This window comes from Opisthocomus hoazin, chromosome 27, assembly GCF_030867145.1.
Source record: "Opisthocomus hoazin isolate bOpiHoa1 chromosome 27, bOpiHoa1.hap1, whole genome shotgun sequence".
Taxonomy (NCBI): domain Eukaryota; kingdom Metazoa; phylum Chordata; class Aves; order Opisthocomiformes; family Opisthocomidae; genus Opisthocomus; species Opisthocomus hoazin.
Genome location: NC_134440.1, coordinates 342,464 through 358,888, shown reverse-complemented (window position 1 = coordinate 358,888; position 16,425 = coordinate 342,464). Strand labels below are relative to the sequence as shown.

Genomic DNA, 16,425 nt, shown 5'->3' with positions numbered 1-16,425 from the left:
TCCCCCTTGCCCTCCAAACCGGTGGCTCGGGAGCACGGGCTGTCGGCAAAACCGCGTTTCTCCGCTTTGCTGCAGATCGCCGTGAGCCGGAAGACGTGCTGCAGGGCTTCGGCGAGCTGCCAGCGCCGGGAGCGACCCAGCGCGATGGGACTCGCTATGCCCCGCGCCTGCAGCCTTCCCCACGCTGCGGAGCGCTGCCCCAGCGCCTTCGCTTTTATCCAGAATCGGGGCCCAAAATATTTTGGCAATGCTCTTGCTGCAGCTTGCAGTCGAAGTCTCTCCTTTCTCCTCGCAGAGGGCAGCGATCCAGCAGCTTCCTGAGTTATCCTGGAGTATTGAACCAAACTTATGAAGGTATTCAGGTACGTCAGGAGGAACACGGGGTTAAATTTCCAGTTTTGGAATGGCATAGCGACCACAGCTCCGCAGCACGCAGGCAGAACGCATGCAGCTGGTTTCCTCTTCTCCGCCTTCCTCACTCGGGAGGGCAAGTTCTTAGGACAGGATACACACAACAGATCAAAAAATACCCCAAAAAACCCAAAAACCCAGCCCCCCCTGGGTAACCAAGGGACAGACGCAGCAACTCCAGGGTGAGAGGAAGGGCTGCGGAGGCGTTCGCATCTCGCTCCCGCCCGGAGAGCGTGCGCGCCCCATCCGCAGCCCAGCCCGGCCTCGGCGAGGACACTGAATCCGTCTGCGGCTTCCAGTCACAATCCCTGAAATTCCACGCAGCTTTCTCTTCTCTCCTCCTTCCTTTGCCGTTCTCCCATCACTGGGTCGGGGAGGAACCCGTGCGGAGCACAGCCTCACCTCGAGCACCCTCGCCGCTGCGTCAGCGGTGCGACACCAGACGCTGCACCCGAAAGAAGAGGCAGACCCAACCGTTTGTCCACTGCTTTATTGTCATCCAAATACTAAAAATCCCTCACAATACAATATACAGTTACTGATTTCAGATTCTTCCGCCACCGAGACTGACTATCAGGGTTTAGTGAGATTTTTTTTTTTTTCTTTTATTATCAAAGATTTAGAGTCACAATAAATAGGAGTGACGAAAACATACCCTGCGCTGGTGTAACATTACTCTGTTACACTCCTTTGTTAGGGGATTATAAATTCCTTTTTTTTCTTGTTTTAGAAAAAGCACAACGCAAGTTATTTCGCCTAATGCAACACACAGCGTAACTCTGCCTTCAGTAGTCAAACACTGCTGCGGTTCCTTGAGGTCTTTTTGCATTATATATATATATTTATATATTCATTATTTAAAAAAAAAAAAAAAAAAGAGCCTTCTGTGCCCCCTCCTTCCAACAGGAGAAAGTGAGAAACGAGCCAAAAAGGGTTTCTGAGGAGCCCTGCCCAGCCTGCTCCGCTGCACTCCCGCAGCCCCAGTCCCCCGTTTTCCACTCTCAACTGCACTTTGGTAATTTTTTTTTTTTCCCCTTAGTAAGCAAAAAAAAAAGTGACAGCGGTCTGAGAATTGAGAGGTAAATGAACATTTCCCTAAAACGATGATAGAAGTGTCTACAGAAAAAAAACCCACCCTCAAACTACCTTGACTTTACAATTAACCAAGAGTCTTCCGCGCTATCCCAGCTGGAATGCCATTCCCAGGAATCCCCGGAGCACAGAAGTTGGCAGAGCTCCCCTCACACAAACCGGGACCGCCGGCCAAGTCGAACGTGCTGCGAAAAGAACGGCTTCTACCCGGCCACGCGTGCTTCTAGCGAAGGACTGCGGCCGCGCCGACGCACAGAAACCAAGCAGATAATAAATTATAAAAAAATAAAATTAAAAAAACCACAACCACACAGCTCCCAAACCGCAAAACGGGTTTCAAATGAAAATCCAGGGTTTATTTCACAAGTTGCTAAAATCTAAGTACAATAGTCATTTTCATTATTACTGTATTATAAAATCTCGTAGTCGCAACGTCTCCAAGAAAGGTTATATGGCTTGCGAGAACCAACGCTGCTCTAACCCTCTCCCCAGGAGAGGGGGAAGCAAGCGGCATCCGAGCAGCGTCCAACCAGCTCATGCAGCGAAGCAGCGAGGGGCGGGGAGCCGGGGCCCGGCGCCGCGTACTGCACCCGAGCGACGCCGACGCGGGGCAGGCGGCAGGGCAGCACGCTGGGTCTCTCGCTCCGAGGGAGCTCCGGGTGAAGCGGTCTCCTTCCAGAGAGGGCTGCGGAGGTGGCTTTCGGACAGCTCTGCGGCAGAACTAATAGCCCTTAGGGAGGCAGGAATCCCAAACATGACAGCAGTAGAAATAAACCAAAGATTTGTTCTGAACAGTGCGTCTAAACCCCCCTCCTTCAAAATTCCCAAACAGTTTAACCTTGAGGGCGTAACGCCATTATGTGAATATTCCATTTAATTCAGCTTTTCTGTTTGTTTGTTGGTTTTTTAGTTTTGTTTTTTTCTCCCTGCAAGAAGGGGAACACGCAGATGGGGGGGAGGAGATCTGGGGAAACTGCAGCAAGTGTTTTAACAACATCTAAACCTAGCGTGGGACCGTAACTACCCCAGTTCAACACTACTCAACCGAATACGCAGCTCTGACAACGCAGGAAGGAACGACAGCCCTCGCACTTAACAGGCGGGCAGCACTGGGGTCTCTTCCGGACGCGTTAATCTAAAACTCTGCAGAAACGCGTGTGCGACAAACGCAGCCGCTGAGTCACCTGCACCACTCCAAGAACCAGAGACTAAAAACAATGTCAAACCCGGCGTGAATCCCGGCAGCCAACACAGTATTTTCTGTTTGCTTCCGAAGCCTTCGAGAGAATTCTCCCCCAAATACGCAGGACGGCATTTGCGGGGTTTTATTCTGCCTAGCACTGCCGAGGGAGCAACGCTGCAAGGCAGTGTGTGCAGACTCGTTTTTATTTTCAGTTCCACGTCTTAAAATAAGTCTTCTCCATTATTTTACGGCTTAACTTAAGGCTCCCATTATCCGCTGTGCTGAAATTCCAGTTACCAAGCTGCTGTACTGAACTGGCGGTATCCAGAAGGGTTTTGACATGGCTTTTAAAACAGGCAACTGTCATTCTTCTGCCCCTCTTCCCATTCCCCTTTTTTCCAGCGCCAGCCGAAGCAAAAGCTACCCTGACGCTGGAAAGAACCTGTGAAGTTGTCCAGGCTTCCCCAAAACATACCTGAATTTTAGTTTGAGAATATTTGCTTTTTCTTTTTAAACAACTGCCCTCTTCCCAGGTGGTTTAGCAGGGCCAGACATTTGCATCAACGACAGCAGAATGCAGGCGTTTGTCAGCAGAGGGGAAAAAACCCCAAAAAACTCCACATAGGGAAGGAACTGAAACTTTTTCATAATATTTCAAAGTGCAAAAATAAAATGCACTCAATTCCTCTTTCCACATCTCCCAATCCAAAATACCTTGGAATGAAAAGGAAAATTACGAACTCAACCCAATTCCTCTCATCCCCATGTAGCTCTTGATATACATTTGTAAAACAAATTAAAAACAAAGTCAAATTGAAATTCTAGGGCTTTATACAGCAACAAATACCATTTTGCAAACCTAGGGTTTCTACACTACTGAACAGTTTTCAACGTGTCTAAATACTGATATTCACACAACAGAAGAGGGGCTAAAACGAACGAGTTAGATCTGCGGGGGGACAACCCGATACAGTTCTTGGTTTCAAGTCAGACCTAACAGCAACTGCTAAGAAAATAGATTCAGCATAGACTGAATAGTAACCCCGCCCCCTTTTCTTTTATATATAGATATATAGATATATATATATAATTTTGCAAATAATTCTTATCAGCACTACTTCTAGTACTGATATGCAACATAAGTAGTAAGGCATGTGTTTCTGCCGCTTGAATTCAACTTTAATTTGGGAGAAGCACAGGGAAGGAGGAGGGAAGATGACGAGAAGAGAAACAAACAACAAACCACCAAAAGCCTTGACCTGACGGATTTGGGTTTAACCTGTGGAATCCCCGAAACATATTAAAACCACGTAGAAACCTGTCCTTAAAGCAGGGTTACCTAAAGCTCTACCAAAAATGAAACACTGACGTGACGGACAGAGGAGCATGCTCGGTACGCCTGGAAGAACGGAGCTCTAGAGGGATCGAGGTCGGCAGTCCTGCCCCCAGCGTGCGCTGGCACGGCCGTCGGGCCACCGCGGCACGGACCGGAGCGGCCGCTCCTCGGCGGCTATCGGCAGAGGAAGGAGCCTGCGACCTGACGGCAGCCTCCCGCTCCTCTGTGCCCTCCACTCGCCCTTTCTGATTGCGTGCAGCTTCTGGAAATCCTTTTTTTTTTTTTTTTTTTTGAGTAAAATTGCTCAAAACAACAACAAAAAAACCCTCCAAAAAGAAAATAATCAAAAACAGTTTCATTTTTAAGTCTCTGGGAACATACGAAAGGCCCAACTGCTCTTCGCTGAATTAGAAAGACCGAACAAAGTTGTTTGTCTATTCAGTAAATTAGATTTTAGACTACCAACAGTTCAAAGTCTATTCAAAACAGAATCCAACAAAAGTGAGAGACTCCTGCACTGGTTCCCACCTACCAGACAAGTTTTGGCAGCAGCCAGTCCCTTAGAAAAAAAAAACCCATACCCAACGGGAATTTGAGTTTGCACTTATTTATCATTAGCTCATCACCAGAAGATTTCAAAACATTACAATCTGTAGACTGCCTTCCTGGCTGGAGCAGGGGCAGGGAAGAAAAGCAAACGTGAATTCGGGTCACTAAATGCATCTGCAAGATCGGCTTGAATGTCCTCTCTCCTTGAACTGCAATCCACCCTCGACGGCGACCGAACACCGTGGTCCTGGTGAATGGGTAGTTATTAATAAAGAAACCGAAGGCAGAGAGTCGTTTAGTCCTCCTTCTGTGCTGGTGACAAAAAAATCCAAACGTAATACATAAAGCCAAAAAAAAAAAAAAGAAAAAGAAAGGAAAACAAAAGAATTCTTCCCCTTCCCCGACAGCCTTCATCATCAGTCAATCATCAGAATCTGAGAACCAAATGCGCTCAAGTCTTTCCCACCCACGCGGTGTCATTTTCTCATCGCAGGGACAGCAGCACTCGATGGGATGAGGAGTGGTCTTCTTGCATCCTACAAAGCCTGGGGCATATCCAGCTGGGATTAAAGCAGATTCCACTGTAATGTGGTATAAAAAGGATGGCAGAAACAGGAAAGTCTTCCTCTCGGGCGTTCCTCTGCATTATTTCCATGTGGCGGACTGTGGGATGGACCGCGGGGGAATCATATCCAGGAGATATTCACGCTGGCGGTCTACTGCTGAAGACGACTTGTGCACAGCTAAACTAGGATTAACGAACGGTAAAGCCCCACCTGAGGAGAGAGAAAAGAGAAGAGAGAACAAACGTCATCAGGCGATAAAAACACGAGACAAAACACCAGCAAAGCCACGCTACTCGCACTGCGCCCGCAGGAAAACAGATCACCTCAGCATGGATCATCTGAGCATGGGGCATTACTGGCCACGAAGGCCAGACACCTTCACAAGAAAAAAGCTTCCAAAATCATACGAACAAACAGGAGCAAGATTTTGTACCAGAAACGAAGATTTGATGAGGCTAGAGCTCTCCACAGTGAAATTATATTTTAAGTGATAAATTAAGCTGTCAGGAATGAAAAAGCAAAAGAAATCCATTCAATACTGGGCAAGGAAGTAGATCACAAAAGAGCTTGTTGCTATAGTGTTTCCTTCCTGGAGACCCTAATTATCATTTAAGAAAACAAATGACTCCTCAAGTCAGATTCTTCTATATCTAAAAAAAAAATTACATTAGAATTTATAATTTCCATTTGATCAAAGCAACAGCACTAGTTATGCCAAACCCCGAGGAAGACTGGGAGTGCCTGCTGTGGGTGACCCTGCTTCGGCAGGGGGTTGGACTGGGTGACCCACAGAGGGCCCTGCAAACCCCGACCATTCTGTGACTCTGTGTGATTCTGTCCCTCTGAGGGTGACGGAGCCCTGGCCCAGGCTGCCCAGGGAGGCTATGGAGTCTCCTTCTCTGGAGATATTCCAGCCCCGCCTGGCCGCGGTGCTGTGCAGCCTGCTCTGGGTGACCCTGCTTGGGCAGGGGGTTGGGCTGGGTGACCCACAGAGGTCCCTGCCAACTCCTGCCATGCTGGGATTCGGTCAGTGTGCACTGAGCCCCCCCTAGAGCAAACCCACCCATTCACTGCGTGTCACCCTCAAAGAGAAAACACCAGTCGAAACCAAATGACTGAATTCAGCCAATGACCAACTCCTGCAGCGCAGTACCGGCTGCACACACGGACCCAACGACGAGCAGTCGGACACTACATCTGTTGAGTCTCTTTATAAATGGGTACAGCAGACGTTTCGGTTTGGTAGTGCCACCTGACCGCCCCTTTTGACTAGCATAAAACCACACCAAAAGCAAGTGCCAAGAACCACGCTAAGAGCAAAGCCTCGGTACCGTCAGGCCTTCATGCAGGAAGTGTCAAAGAGAAAGCATCCTTACCCAAAGAACTATGATTGTTGGATAGAGTGCAGCTAGTAAGTACAAAGAAAAGAAACTAATTTAGAGAAAAATCTACCTGTATTGATGGAAGTCTTCTTCCAGGCGGCAGCGCTGCCCTTGCTGACAGGTCTCTCAGCATGCTTACCTGGCCTGCTCCCAAGTGCTGCTGCAGACGATGCATTCTGCAACTTGGGTGACTGGCTAAATGCATGCAACACTCCTCGCGGAGCTCCAGGAGGACCTCGAGACATCTGGCTAGAAGTCTGCCAAGAGAGCAATGGGTAAGACAGGCATAGCAGTTTTCTGTCTCTCAAGTACAACAGCCTCCATGAACCTTCACCAGCCCTCTCCTTCCCTGGCTGCTTCTGCCAAGCGTGGAATGCGTTACTACAGTTTCAGGGCTGGAAACTTCCAAGACCCCTCTACCTCAAAGTAAGAACCCACCTTCTACTTCTGAAAGCACCTGTAGGGATGAGGAATTATAATCAACGGCAAAGCTGCAAAAAACACGCTGTGTAAGCACCTCCACACACAGGCAGCACTCTGCTTCCCTCTCCTAGATCACCAGTACCTTGATTATTTCAACCCAAAGCAGAACTTAAAGAGCTTTTGTCTTCCCCCAGCTGCCAGGTGGTTTTACAAGGCGTGCGAGACCCAGTCTGCCATGGATGGTTGCTACCAGCACCTTAGAACTTCACAAGCAACATTACATGTTCCTGGCTCAAGCCAATTTTTTTTTTTTCCCCCTATCCTAAGTCAATTTACTCTTGTGCCTTCGCCACTGGAGCACCTCTTTCCATTTGGTACATCCAAAAAAATATTCAGGAACAGAGTTTGCAGGACACGAGTTAAACATCCTGGATAATTAAAATCACACTGCAGGAAAACACCACTCTCTTCTGTTCTTCAGGTACAGAGAACATAATTTAAGTATCAGGTCCCCACACGACAAAAACCACTTTACCCAGCCGGGTTTTAAGCCCACACTCAAACACCCAGACTGGGAAGCTTAAATACAGCGAGCTCATGCAGCAGCTTCACGCCTGCACGCCGAGCGCTTGTGCTTGGAGCCACGGGACCCTTGTCCCACCATCCCCAGGAGCCTCACCTGCTTGAGCGAGTGGTGCTGCGCTATAGGGTCTGCCTTGGTCTGTACGGGAGACTGCTGCAGTATCCTCTGCTCAATCTCCTGCTCTTGCTGCAGCGCTTTTACGAAGGCAGCCTTCAGTCGGTTAGTGTGCTCAGCTTTCAAGGCCTTTTTCTGATTCGATGTCATGCAGGTTTCACACATAATGGTTCCGTTCTTCTCCTCCCTCCAGCGGCAGGTGAAGTCAGTCTTACACTGAGCACACATATAGGGCTCGCGAGATGAGACAGCAACCGAGACTTTACCTGGAGAACACAACCAGGTTAGCTCAGCTCCATCTGTGGCTTCTGTGAGTGAGTGATACTTGGGAAATCTCAAGAATATTCCAGCATTAAAAAAAAAATGCAAAGCAAACCCTCCACCCCTCGGTCTGCAGCCTTTTACATTATAAATCTTTAAACTCTTCCCTTCTGTGAGTGTGTGCGTAGGCACCCAGTGGATGCTTCTTTAGCTACTGGTTAGAACATCTCGTGGTGCCGGACGAGCAAGAGGCTGCTAGGACATCAACAGCTCCGGGGAGAACTGGATGCGTTTCAGAGAAGTCTTTACAATCAGTGCCTAGCCTATGAGAAATTGTAACTTTTTTTTTTTTTTTAGAAATGTTTTAGATGTTTTTTAGAATTTTAAATAAAACAGTTTGAAAATTATTAAAGGAAGTGATTTGACAGAGTATGACAATTTAATCCTCCGACACCTGAAACTCCTTGCTGCCTGCCATTGAGATAAAATCCAGATGGGAAAGGTTCTCTCCTCGCCTTTGAGGTGCACTTGTAATGCTATCTCACCTTGAGTTTCCAGCAAGTTCTGCACAACTTCTTCCAATCCGACTAAGTAAATAAATTCGTTATTAGCTGCGCTTGGCAGGAAGTTCATCTCCGGCGCAGGCGGCTTGGGAGGGGGGATCTCCAACAGCGTCTTCTCCAGCTGCTTCCGCAAGGCGAGCTTGGCGGCAGCTTGCCGGCTGGCCGGCGAGTCGTTGGAGTTGACGATGGAAGCGGCGCTGGTCGTGGTAGCGTTGGCCTGAGCGGATGTCACGGTTGTACCTTTGATTGAAGTCGGTGAAGCCTGGGAGGAAACACGACACAGGTCAGTGACAAGGGCCGGAGGGCTCGGTGCTTTCGAGACACGCGCTCCTCTCCACCGAGAGGGATGAGAGGGAGGGAAGCAGCGCTGGCTCCGACCCTGCGTGGGGCTGGGCGTGCGATGACGGCTGCTGCTCGGGACCAGACCAAACCGCCTCCCGCTACATCTTGTTCTCGCAGGTGACCGAACACTGCAACGCCTGTTGTCTGATGCTTTAACTCGTTTTCTGAAGAACTTCATTTTTCTTTACTGATCATTTTTATAAGGCAGTTTTAGAAATTCTAAAGAAAAATACAAAAAGGAGCCCTTTTCTTTATGATTTTGTCCAAGCACTGACTTTAAATTGCTTCCTTTTTCTATAGCCCTTGGTATGCCAGTATCAGTGGTAGATGTTAAGCTGCTGCTTCAGGATCTCTTGGTGTTTCAAACGGAAGCACTAACCCATTTTGAGCCCTGGACACTCACTGATGCTTCTTAGGGAAGCGAGAAAAAAAAGATATCCCAACAGCCAGCTCCGTACTGAAATACCAAACGTGAAATGAGGTGCAACACTCAGGTCACTGAAATACACCGATTTCTTTCCAATATTCTGTAACGTTTTTCTTCATTTGTAAGTACAGGAGGTGAACAGGAACAGAGAAAGGGACTGCATGGGAAGAACAAGGAGCAGTAATAAGCAGCCGCCTCAGTTAGATGACAGTGGGCCATGCCAATTAGACACAGCAACCCAATGATCATTAATTACAACCGTTCACCTCTGTTCCTCCGAGACGAATGCTGTGTTTGGCACAAAGCACCGCACGAACTCACCTGCGGGATGTTGACAAGCAGGCTGGTGTTGGGGACGTTGGCGACGCGGATCAGACCCTGCTGGATAATTCGCTGCCCCTGGATCTGCACGCTGGGGACCGATGCCCGCGGCGCCAGCAGCAGCGGAGGCGGCCCCGTGCTGGAGTGCTGTCGGATGTTGTGGATTTGCTGGGAAGACACAGAAATGGGCTGATGCAATGGTGCCATGAGCAATGGGGAGGATTAGATAGCGGGAGGTAAGCGGTGGGAGTCGAACGGGATGACGTGAGACAGTGGAAATGAGGCAGGGCAGGGAACGCAAAGAAAGCGTGATCATTAACATCCGTGTCTAAATGCGATGTTTTTCCCTTTCCCTCTGTCAAAATGAAACAAGTACAACGTGTCGCGAAACGAGATGCTCGTATGCGAGGCCATCACATTATGGCCAAAACAGCTGTGCCAAAAATCCAAATTTCTGAGTCAAGTTTCTTTCCAAATGTATAACTGTCCAGCCTGTTTCATTCTAAAGGCATTAGGAACGCTATTTCTCAGAATGAGGTCTTCTCCATAATCAGAACAGAAAGAAAATGAAATACCGAATCTCTGCCTTCCTCCTTAATGCTGGCTATGCAACAGATAAAAGCAGACCTTTCACTGCAAAACAAATCCTCATTTAACAATGAAATATTTTTTCCCTGGTATCCCACAGAAGTCATAATTTTAGAAGCCCGTACCAAATTGAACACTGCTTCCTGCTCGTCCAGTGACACCGCTATTTTCTCTTATAGGTGATAAAGACCCTGCAAAGCAGCACTTTCAGACTTCCAGTCAACTATCTCATTCCAGCAGCTCTTATTCAATCGCAAGAAAGAGACAATGAGGAAAAAAACCTGAGTTTTAGCATGTGAAAAGGAGAAACTGATACGATGGAAAGAATAATGAGGGGGAAAAAAATGGAAGAACAAGGGATTGCGTTTCATTTCCTCTGCTGCCACTCTCCTAAAAGGCAGGTGAAGCTGCAAGCCTGTACGTTAACTTTCATAATAAAGGCAAACAAACTGCTGCAGTGCAGCTAAGGGAAGCAGCTACGCAGGTAAAGGCAGTATCCTGCATCACCACTGGATTTTCTCACACTTCCCTGAACCGTTACAGGACAGCACGATAGGCAAAACTGGAACAACGCAGGATCTTTCAGTAGCAATACATACAGCCCTATTAAGAAATTCCAGCAGGAACTTCATGGTTTCCCTCCAGACAAGCAGCAAGATGACTAAGAAATTAGTTCAGATGCTTTAAGGAAAACCAGAGTGCCTCCACCGCAAGGTAAATACTTACCTGTGCTCCTCTGACAAGAGGCGGCATTACTATCTGTGTGTTTTGCTGAGTTCCTAATTTGGAAGAAGTCTGCTGCCCTCCACGGACCAAGGGAGGAGGAATAACAGTGCCTGGTATACGTGTAGAAGAGGTCTGCAAAACAAAACAATAGTTTACTCGCGTTGTTTTGTCCTGGTGTATTTGTGTGCATGCTCTCTTCTGCTGCTCAGTGTGCTGACAAAGCAGGGTCTGACATCTTACGCAGCACTACAGACATCGGTAAGGACGCGGCGGCAGCCTGGCTGCACGCTCGGGGATTGTTCTCTCTCATCCTGCACAGAATTCAATATAAGGAGCAGTCCTGACCAACACTGTCATCTGCCCTCCCACCGCTAAAATTCAACAGCTTGAGAACTCCCGTGCTCAGATGCACCGAGGAGGCACGCCACAACCCCAGCCCCAGAGCAGGGGTACGAGCGCAGCTCTCCTCGCTGGCTGATGGGACGGACGCTGTGCCCGTGCTGGGCCAGCGGAAAGACTGCAGGACAAGACGGCCGGGCTGGCTTCAGTGCAATTGGTGTCCAGAAAGTGTATTTTGGGGGGGAGTGAGAGAACGGGGAAATATAAAGTGTTGTCTTCAAGGAGAAGCATGGGGCAGATAGAAGTTGGAGACGCAGGAACCCGGGGAGGTGAGCAGACTGGGTATGTGCATGTCTTTGGGGAGGAAAAAGAGAGACAAGAGAAGGGGAAAGCTTTAGAAAAAAATGAAAAAGAAAAGGAATCGGGCTAAAGAAGCTTGAAAAATTGCTGCCCATGCTTTTTGGGCTGCAGAGTGCATTAAATCCTCAAAGCTTCTCCTGATGCTACAAAAGGCGATACAGTTTTACGCATCACTTACATTCCCGCAGACCACTAATGCTACACAACTGAGCCTGAGAAAGAAACGCTGCTCAAGAGCAACAAGCCTCTCCATCCTACTCCCGTGGCTTTCCACACCTTGCCACTTCCCTCGCTCAAGCCCCAGACTGACCATCATCTGTGAACGAAGACGCCGAAGCTCCCGCGTTCAGGAGTTACCATGCGTACACACGTACTTAGGCAGGTGGGAAGTTGCATCCGCTTCTGTTACGCCTTTCAGCTGAAGGCCAAATGTTAACTCCTACACGTGGGAATTAGTAGAGCTTTTACAGTGGAGCAAAAGCAGATGGAGGTTAGGTTAACGCGCACAAACACCACAAATTAGACAGAACAACTTCAGTTCTGGATTCTTAGCTCCCAGCTCTCTGCTCTGTCCAACCGAAGTTTCACTGATTGCTGATGATTTAACTCGTGGTCCGGTTCCTCTGAAAGTGCTGTCTTCAGTGAAGGCAACTCGCCTCAAGGAAGAGATTACTCCAGCTGACAGATCGCTTTAGGTTTTGTGCATGGTTCCTCAATGGATGGCAAATTGACCCCTTCCCTCCAGCACAGCATCCTCGGGGATTTCGAAAGGAAGAGTTGCCATTTTCCAAATGAAAGCATTTTGTGCTGAGGCAGTTCTGAACGATGTTTCCAGTTGGCCCAAGGTAAATAACCAGAAATGTTTGAAATCCAAAAGCAAAACAAGATACTAGGCTCAAGAGGAAGATGAAGTTGACAGATGTCAATTGCCTCTGCTTTTCTTTTGTGTGCTTCCCCAAGGCTTTCCAACATTTCATTTAATTTGAACCAAGATCTCTCCTACCATCGTGTGCCATTCAGCCACCAAGTCAAAGGAGAAAAATCATATGCTTCACTCAGCCCTTACCGTTAATCATACTGGGGGCACAATTCTGCCTCTTGAGGGTACGGCAACAGGCTACCACAATATTTCTCTGACATAACCCCACGGCCTCCTCTTTTGCCAAAGGTTGTAAGTACTAACGTGGACGTATTTATCAGCAGGGTGGATCAGGATGATCACCCCCTGAAAAAATAAGCTCATGAGAGCTGCTATCTGCGGCTGACATCCTACTTTATCTCCCACCCCGACTGTTCTTAAAATGCTTATAGTGGGGTTTGCGGGAGTTAAACAGAAAAATTCCACCTAGCTCCAAGCCACTAACGTGAGGGTTTGTCCTGGCCTGGCCTGTGCACCTTCCGCTCTGCTCCGCGCCCTGAACCTGGCAGCCTGGCCCACCCCACTGACCTGGAGGGACGGCTTGCCAGCAGGAACGCTCTGCGGTCCCCGCACCAAGGGCGGAGGGGTGGCCACAGCACTCCCAGAGGAACCAGCAGGCTGGAAGAGGAAAAACCAGAAAGAAAGCAGACGAGTGTAAGGGTGTAAAGCAGAATTACAGAAGCTAAGGGAATAAAAGCGTTTACCTCCTTGCGCCTCAGTAAGAGAATCTTCAAAGACTGTGGTTTCCCTCCTCCCCCCTCCCTTTCTTCCTCCAAGCAGCTCAACATGCGTATTTAAATGAAGAAGTTATTAGGTAAGTATAGATAAGATTATACCAGGAAAATAAAAGAGCCTGTACACCAAGAGCAGAGCAATGTGGAAATCTATTTTAGCAGTCTCAGCTTACAGCCCACTGCGGTCTTCTCCACCATCACTACCGGTCTCAATGAATCAGGTTCAGGCATAAAGCAAAGTGAAAAAAAGTTTAGGAAAAAGACTTCAGATTTTAAGAAGTTTAGAATATGCTGTTCCACCCTAGTTAGTGCAAACATCCAGAGCTCACTGCTCAGCGTTCAGCAGCGAGTGGAGTGACGCAGGTACTTGCACTAGTTTTAATCCCATCTGCCAAAGCACTCTGAAGTCCGGGAGAAAGACGCCAATAAAACAACCAAAACCAGCCACGAGAATGGATTTAACATCCATCCGCACCGCCAAGGGCACTTAAACCTACACATCGCCCCCATCACAGCATCCATCAAGTCAGCATCACACGCTGTAAAATAAAATAGTTTAGTTGCCATTGTTATGGACGCCTGAAGCTGAGCTTGTGCCTCGATGGCAGCACGTGGGGCGTTCGCATGCCTCCTCGCCTCCCAGCCTCCTCTGCTCTCCTCCTGCCACCCGCCAGCGTGAACGGCACACGGAGCGAGCACGCCAGGCAACCGCTCTGACAAAAAGGCAGATGTTTGGTTTTTTTTGGCTGGGTTAGTTTCTGACGAGAACAGTTCTCCTCCCAGCGCTCTGGAAATTGCGCGTGGTTGTGCGAGATGAGGGGTGGGGGGAAGAGAGGAGGAAGGGAAGGGAGTTCAGGGTGGGAGGGCTGAACCATTCCTTCCAGGGGCTGCCTGGATTTTTTTGGATGATGACAGCGTGCAGCTAAGCGCAGACTCGCTTCACCTGGCAAATCCTGGAACCCAGACCTGGGCTCCTGCCACGCAGCACGAAGCACGGCCCTCGGCCATTGGCTCCCAGAGCCTGGGGTTCAAACGCTTTAACTCTACCTGTCAGCACGTTTGTTATGTGCAAGCATCTCCTCCACAGGTATTTCAGCAATCTCTGTGCAGCGTTAAGGACTGGACAGAGTGTTTAACAACTGGAAGCATATTACATTCATAAATGCACTGGAGTTCTAACAAAAAGATCTTCAGCTTTTGACTACAGTCGATAGGATAAACTGTCTTGCCGTTTGGTCTTGGCAAGACAAAAAAAGGAATTCCACAAAAAGGAATGGTTAACAGGATAAACCACTATAAACTTCAGAAAGATTGTGAGATATGCTTCATTTGAAAGCTACCTTATGTTCCAAAGGTTATGGCAACCGCCACAGTTATTTAAATTTGTTCCCCTCCATTTCAAAAGATGAGATGATAGTATCTGTAGGAAAATAAATACCTTCTGAGTAGTGGTCTCCTTCTGGATTTGACTTTGCCGTAACTTTTTCAATAAAACAAGTTTTGCTTCTTCTAACCGTAACTCTTCTTTTAGTTGTTTAATCATTCTCTCACGCTCCTCTGGACTGCTCTTCTGCAGGGCCAGGCAAGGCAACAGAGGATGGGAAAACAGGGAGCAGGGAGAGGGAAAAGATAGATACCATACAAGTTACGACAAGAACTCGCAGCATTATAATTGTCATGTATGTCTTAATATCACTGACAAGCCTGCAATGTATGGACACAAACTGGGCATGGAGAAAGAACTCAAAGGCAAAAAAAAAAGTTCCTGAGATATTTTCACTAGCAAAACCAGCAGACAAAGTCAGATGAAGGGTCAGACAACAAATCTGTGTTCTGCCATGCTGAGTAAGGGACATTGCATCCACTAAAAAGCCGATTCTGAAAAGGGTGCGCTTTTGAAGTGTATAAAAATCAAGAGTTAAGAACCTGAAAAAAATAAAAAAGAACACCACCCTTTAACAGCTCCAAGATCCCCAGCTTGCACATCTGCCTTTATTACACCACGTATCCACTGACCCTGGGATCGCCTCTGTAGGGACAACTGGTGTGTCTTCTTCTTCCTGGACAGCACAACTGAAAGTGTGTCAAGACAAGACGACTCACCATGAGTGCCTCCGTGTTGGTCTCTTTTAATGCTATTTTTGTTAAACCATTCATTCTAGGGCTAGAAGGTTCATTGTCGGATAACACTATAACGTCCGGTGAGGGGACTCTCTTTTCTCTCTTTATTTCACTGCAAATCAAAAGAAAAATACAGACAATGAGTTAATGAAGACGAGCAAATAACTACCCAATGCTGCAAAGTAACACTGTTTACAGCCTTCTGCTAGATTAATCCCCATCTCTCAAATTCTGAAGAGACCCGACACGGACGAGCTCGCTCAATCTCCCCTCTCCTGGCGGACACGCAGCTCCCCAGCCCAGACGCGTGCCACGAGGCGAGGGGCAGCCACACCACACAGCGACGGTGAAGTCCTTCAAATCAGAAGCTTTTCCATCGGCCACTTCACCCCTGCTTAGAAGACACGGAGGCTTTCCAGGGCTCTGCTTGCACCTGGGGAAGACCACATCCCACCCCAAGCCAGGGACAAACAGGTCACTCGTTGCTTCTCTTTAACATGCTGAGAGGCAGAACCATACCCCGCTTCTATTTTTCCTTTCTCAATGCTGATATTTTTAAGCTGTGATCTTCCCCCACCCAAGTTATCCACTCTGAAGGAAACCCAACGCAGACAACTCACACCTATTCACTCACCTAAGTTTAAGTACTCCATAACATGAACTTCTGTCTAGACCAACACTACTGTACTATTTTCTGCTATTTACAGCAGAAGCCTGCAACGGTCTCAACAGACGCACTCATCCACGCAGCTTCATCGGAACACGTCCCGACGTCTATTGACTTTAACTCTTTATTTGGCTTTAACGCTCAGTGTCCTGAGTGCTGGCTGCACCTTCCCCCCTAATTATAGAATCATAGAAAGTTTTGGGTCGGAAGGGACCCCTAGAGGTCATCTAGTCCGACCCCCCCGCAGCGAGCAGGGACACCGCTAACTAGATCAGGGTGCTCAGAGCCCTGTCCAACCTGGTCTTGAATGCTTCCAGGGATGGGGCCTCCACCACCTTTCTGGGCAACCCGTTCCAGTGTTTCACCACCCTCACTGTGAAGAATTTCTTCCTTGTATCCAGCCTAAACCTACCCTGTT

The 16,425-nt window shown here is 48.2% G+C and overlaps 1 protein-coding gene across 11 annotated transcripts in view; it reads right to left on the bottom strand.

The window, feature by feature from the left end:
* Nucleotides 1-1,837: 1,837 nt before the first annotated feature.
* The window catches only part of GATAD2A (GATA zinc finger domain containing 2A), a 67,690-nt gene continuing 53,102 nt past the window's right edge, over nucleotides 1,838-16,425 (bottom strand). For 7 of the 11 annotated variants that reach the window (XM_075443917.1, XM_075443916.1, XM_075443918.1 and 4 more), the window contains 9 exons: nucleotides 15,323-15,452; nucleotides 14,658-14,789; nucleotides 13,014-13,103; nucleotides 10,868-10,999; nucleotides 9,554-9,742; nucleotides 8,446-8,725; nucleotides 7,622-7,905; nucleotides 6,590-6,776; nucleotides 1,838-5,347 (listed from right to left, as the gene is read on the bottom strand). In XM_075443917.1, coding sequence (XP_075300032.1) covers nucleotides 5,217-5,347; nucleotides 6,590-6,776; nucleotides 7,622-7,905; nucleotides 8,446-8,725; nucleotides 9,554-9,742; nucleotides 10,868-10,999; nucleotides 13,014-13,103; nucleotides 14,658-14,789; nucleotides 15,323-15,452 — 1,555 coding nt within the window. In that variant the 3' untranslated portion in view covers nucleotides 1,838-5,216. The remainder of the gene's footprint in view (nucleotides 5,348-6,589; nucleotides 6,777-7,621; nucleotides 7,906-8,445; nucleotides 8,726-9,553; nucleotides 9,743-10,867; nucleotides 11,000-13,013; nucleotides 13,104-14,657; nucleotides 14,790-15,322; nucleotides 15,453-16,425) is intronic. The other 4 variants (XM_075443923.1, XM_075443922.1, XM_075443924.1 and 1 more) reach the window with 4 other exon arrangements.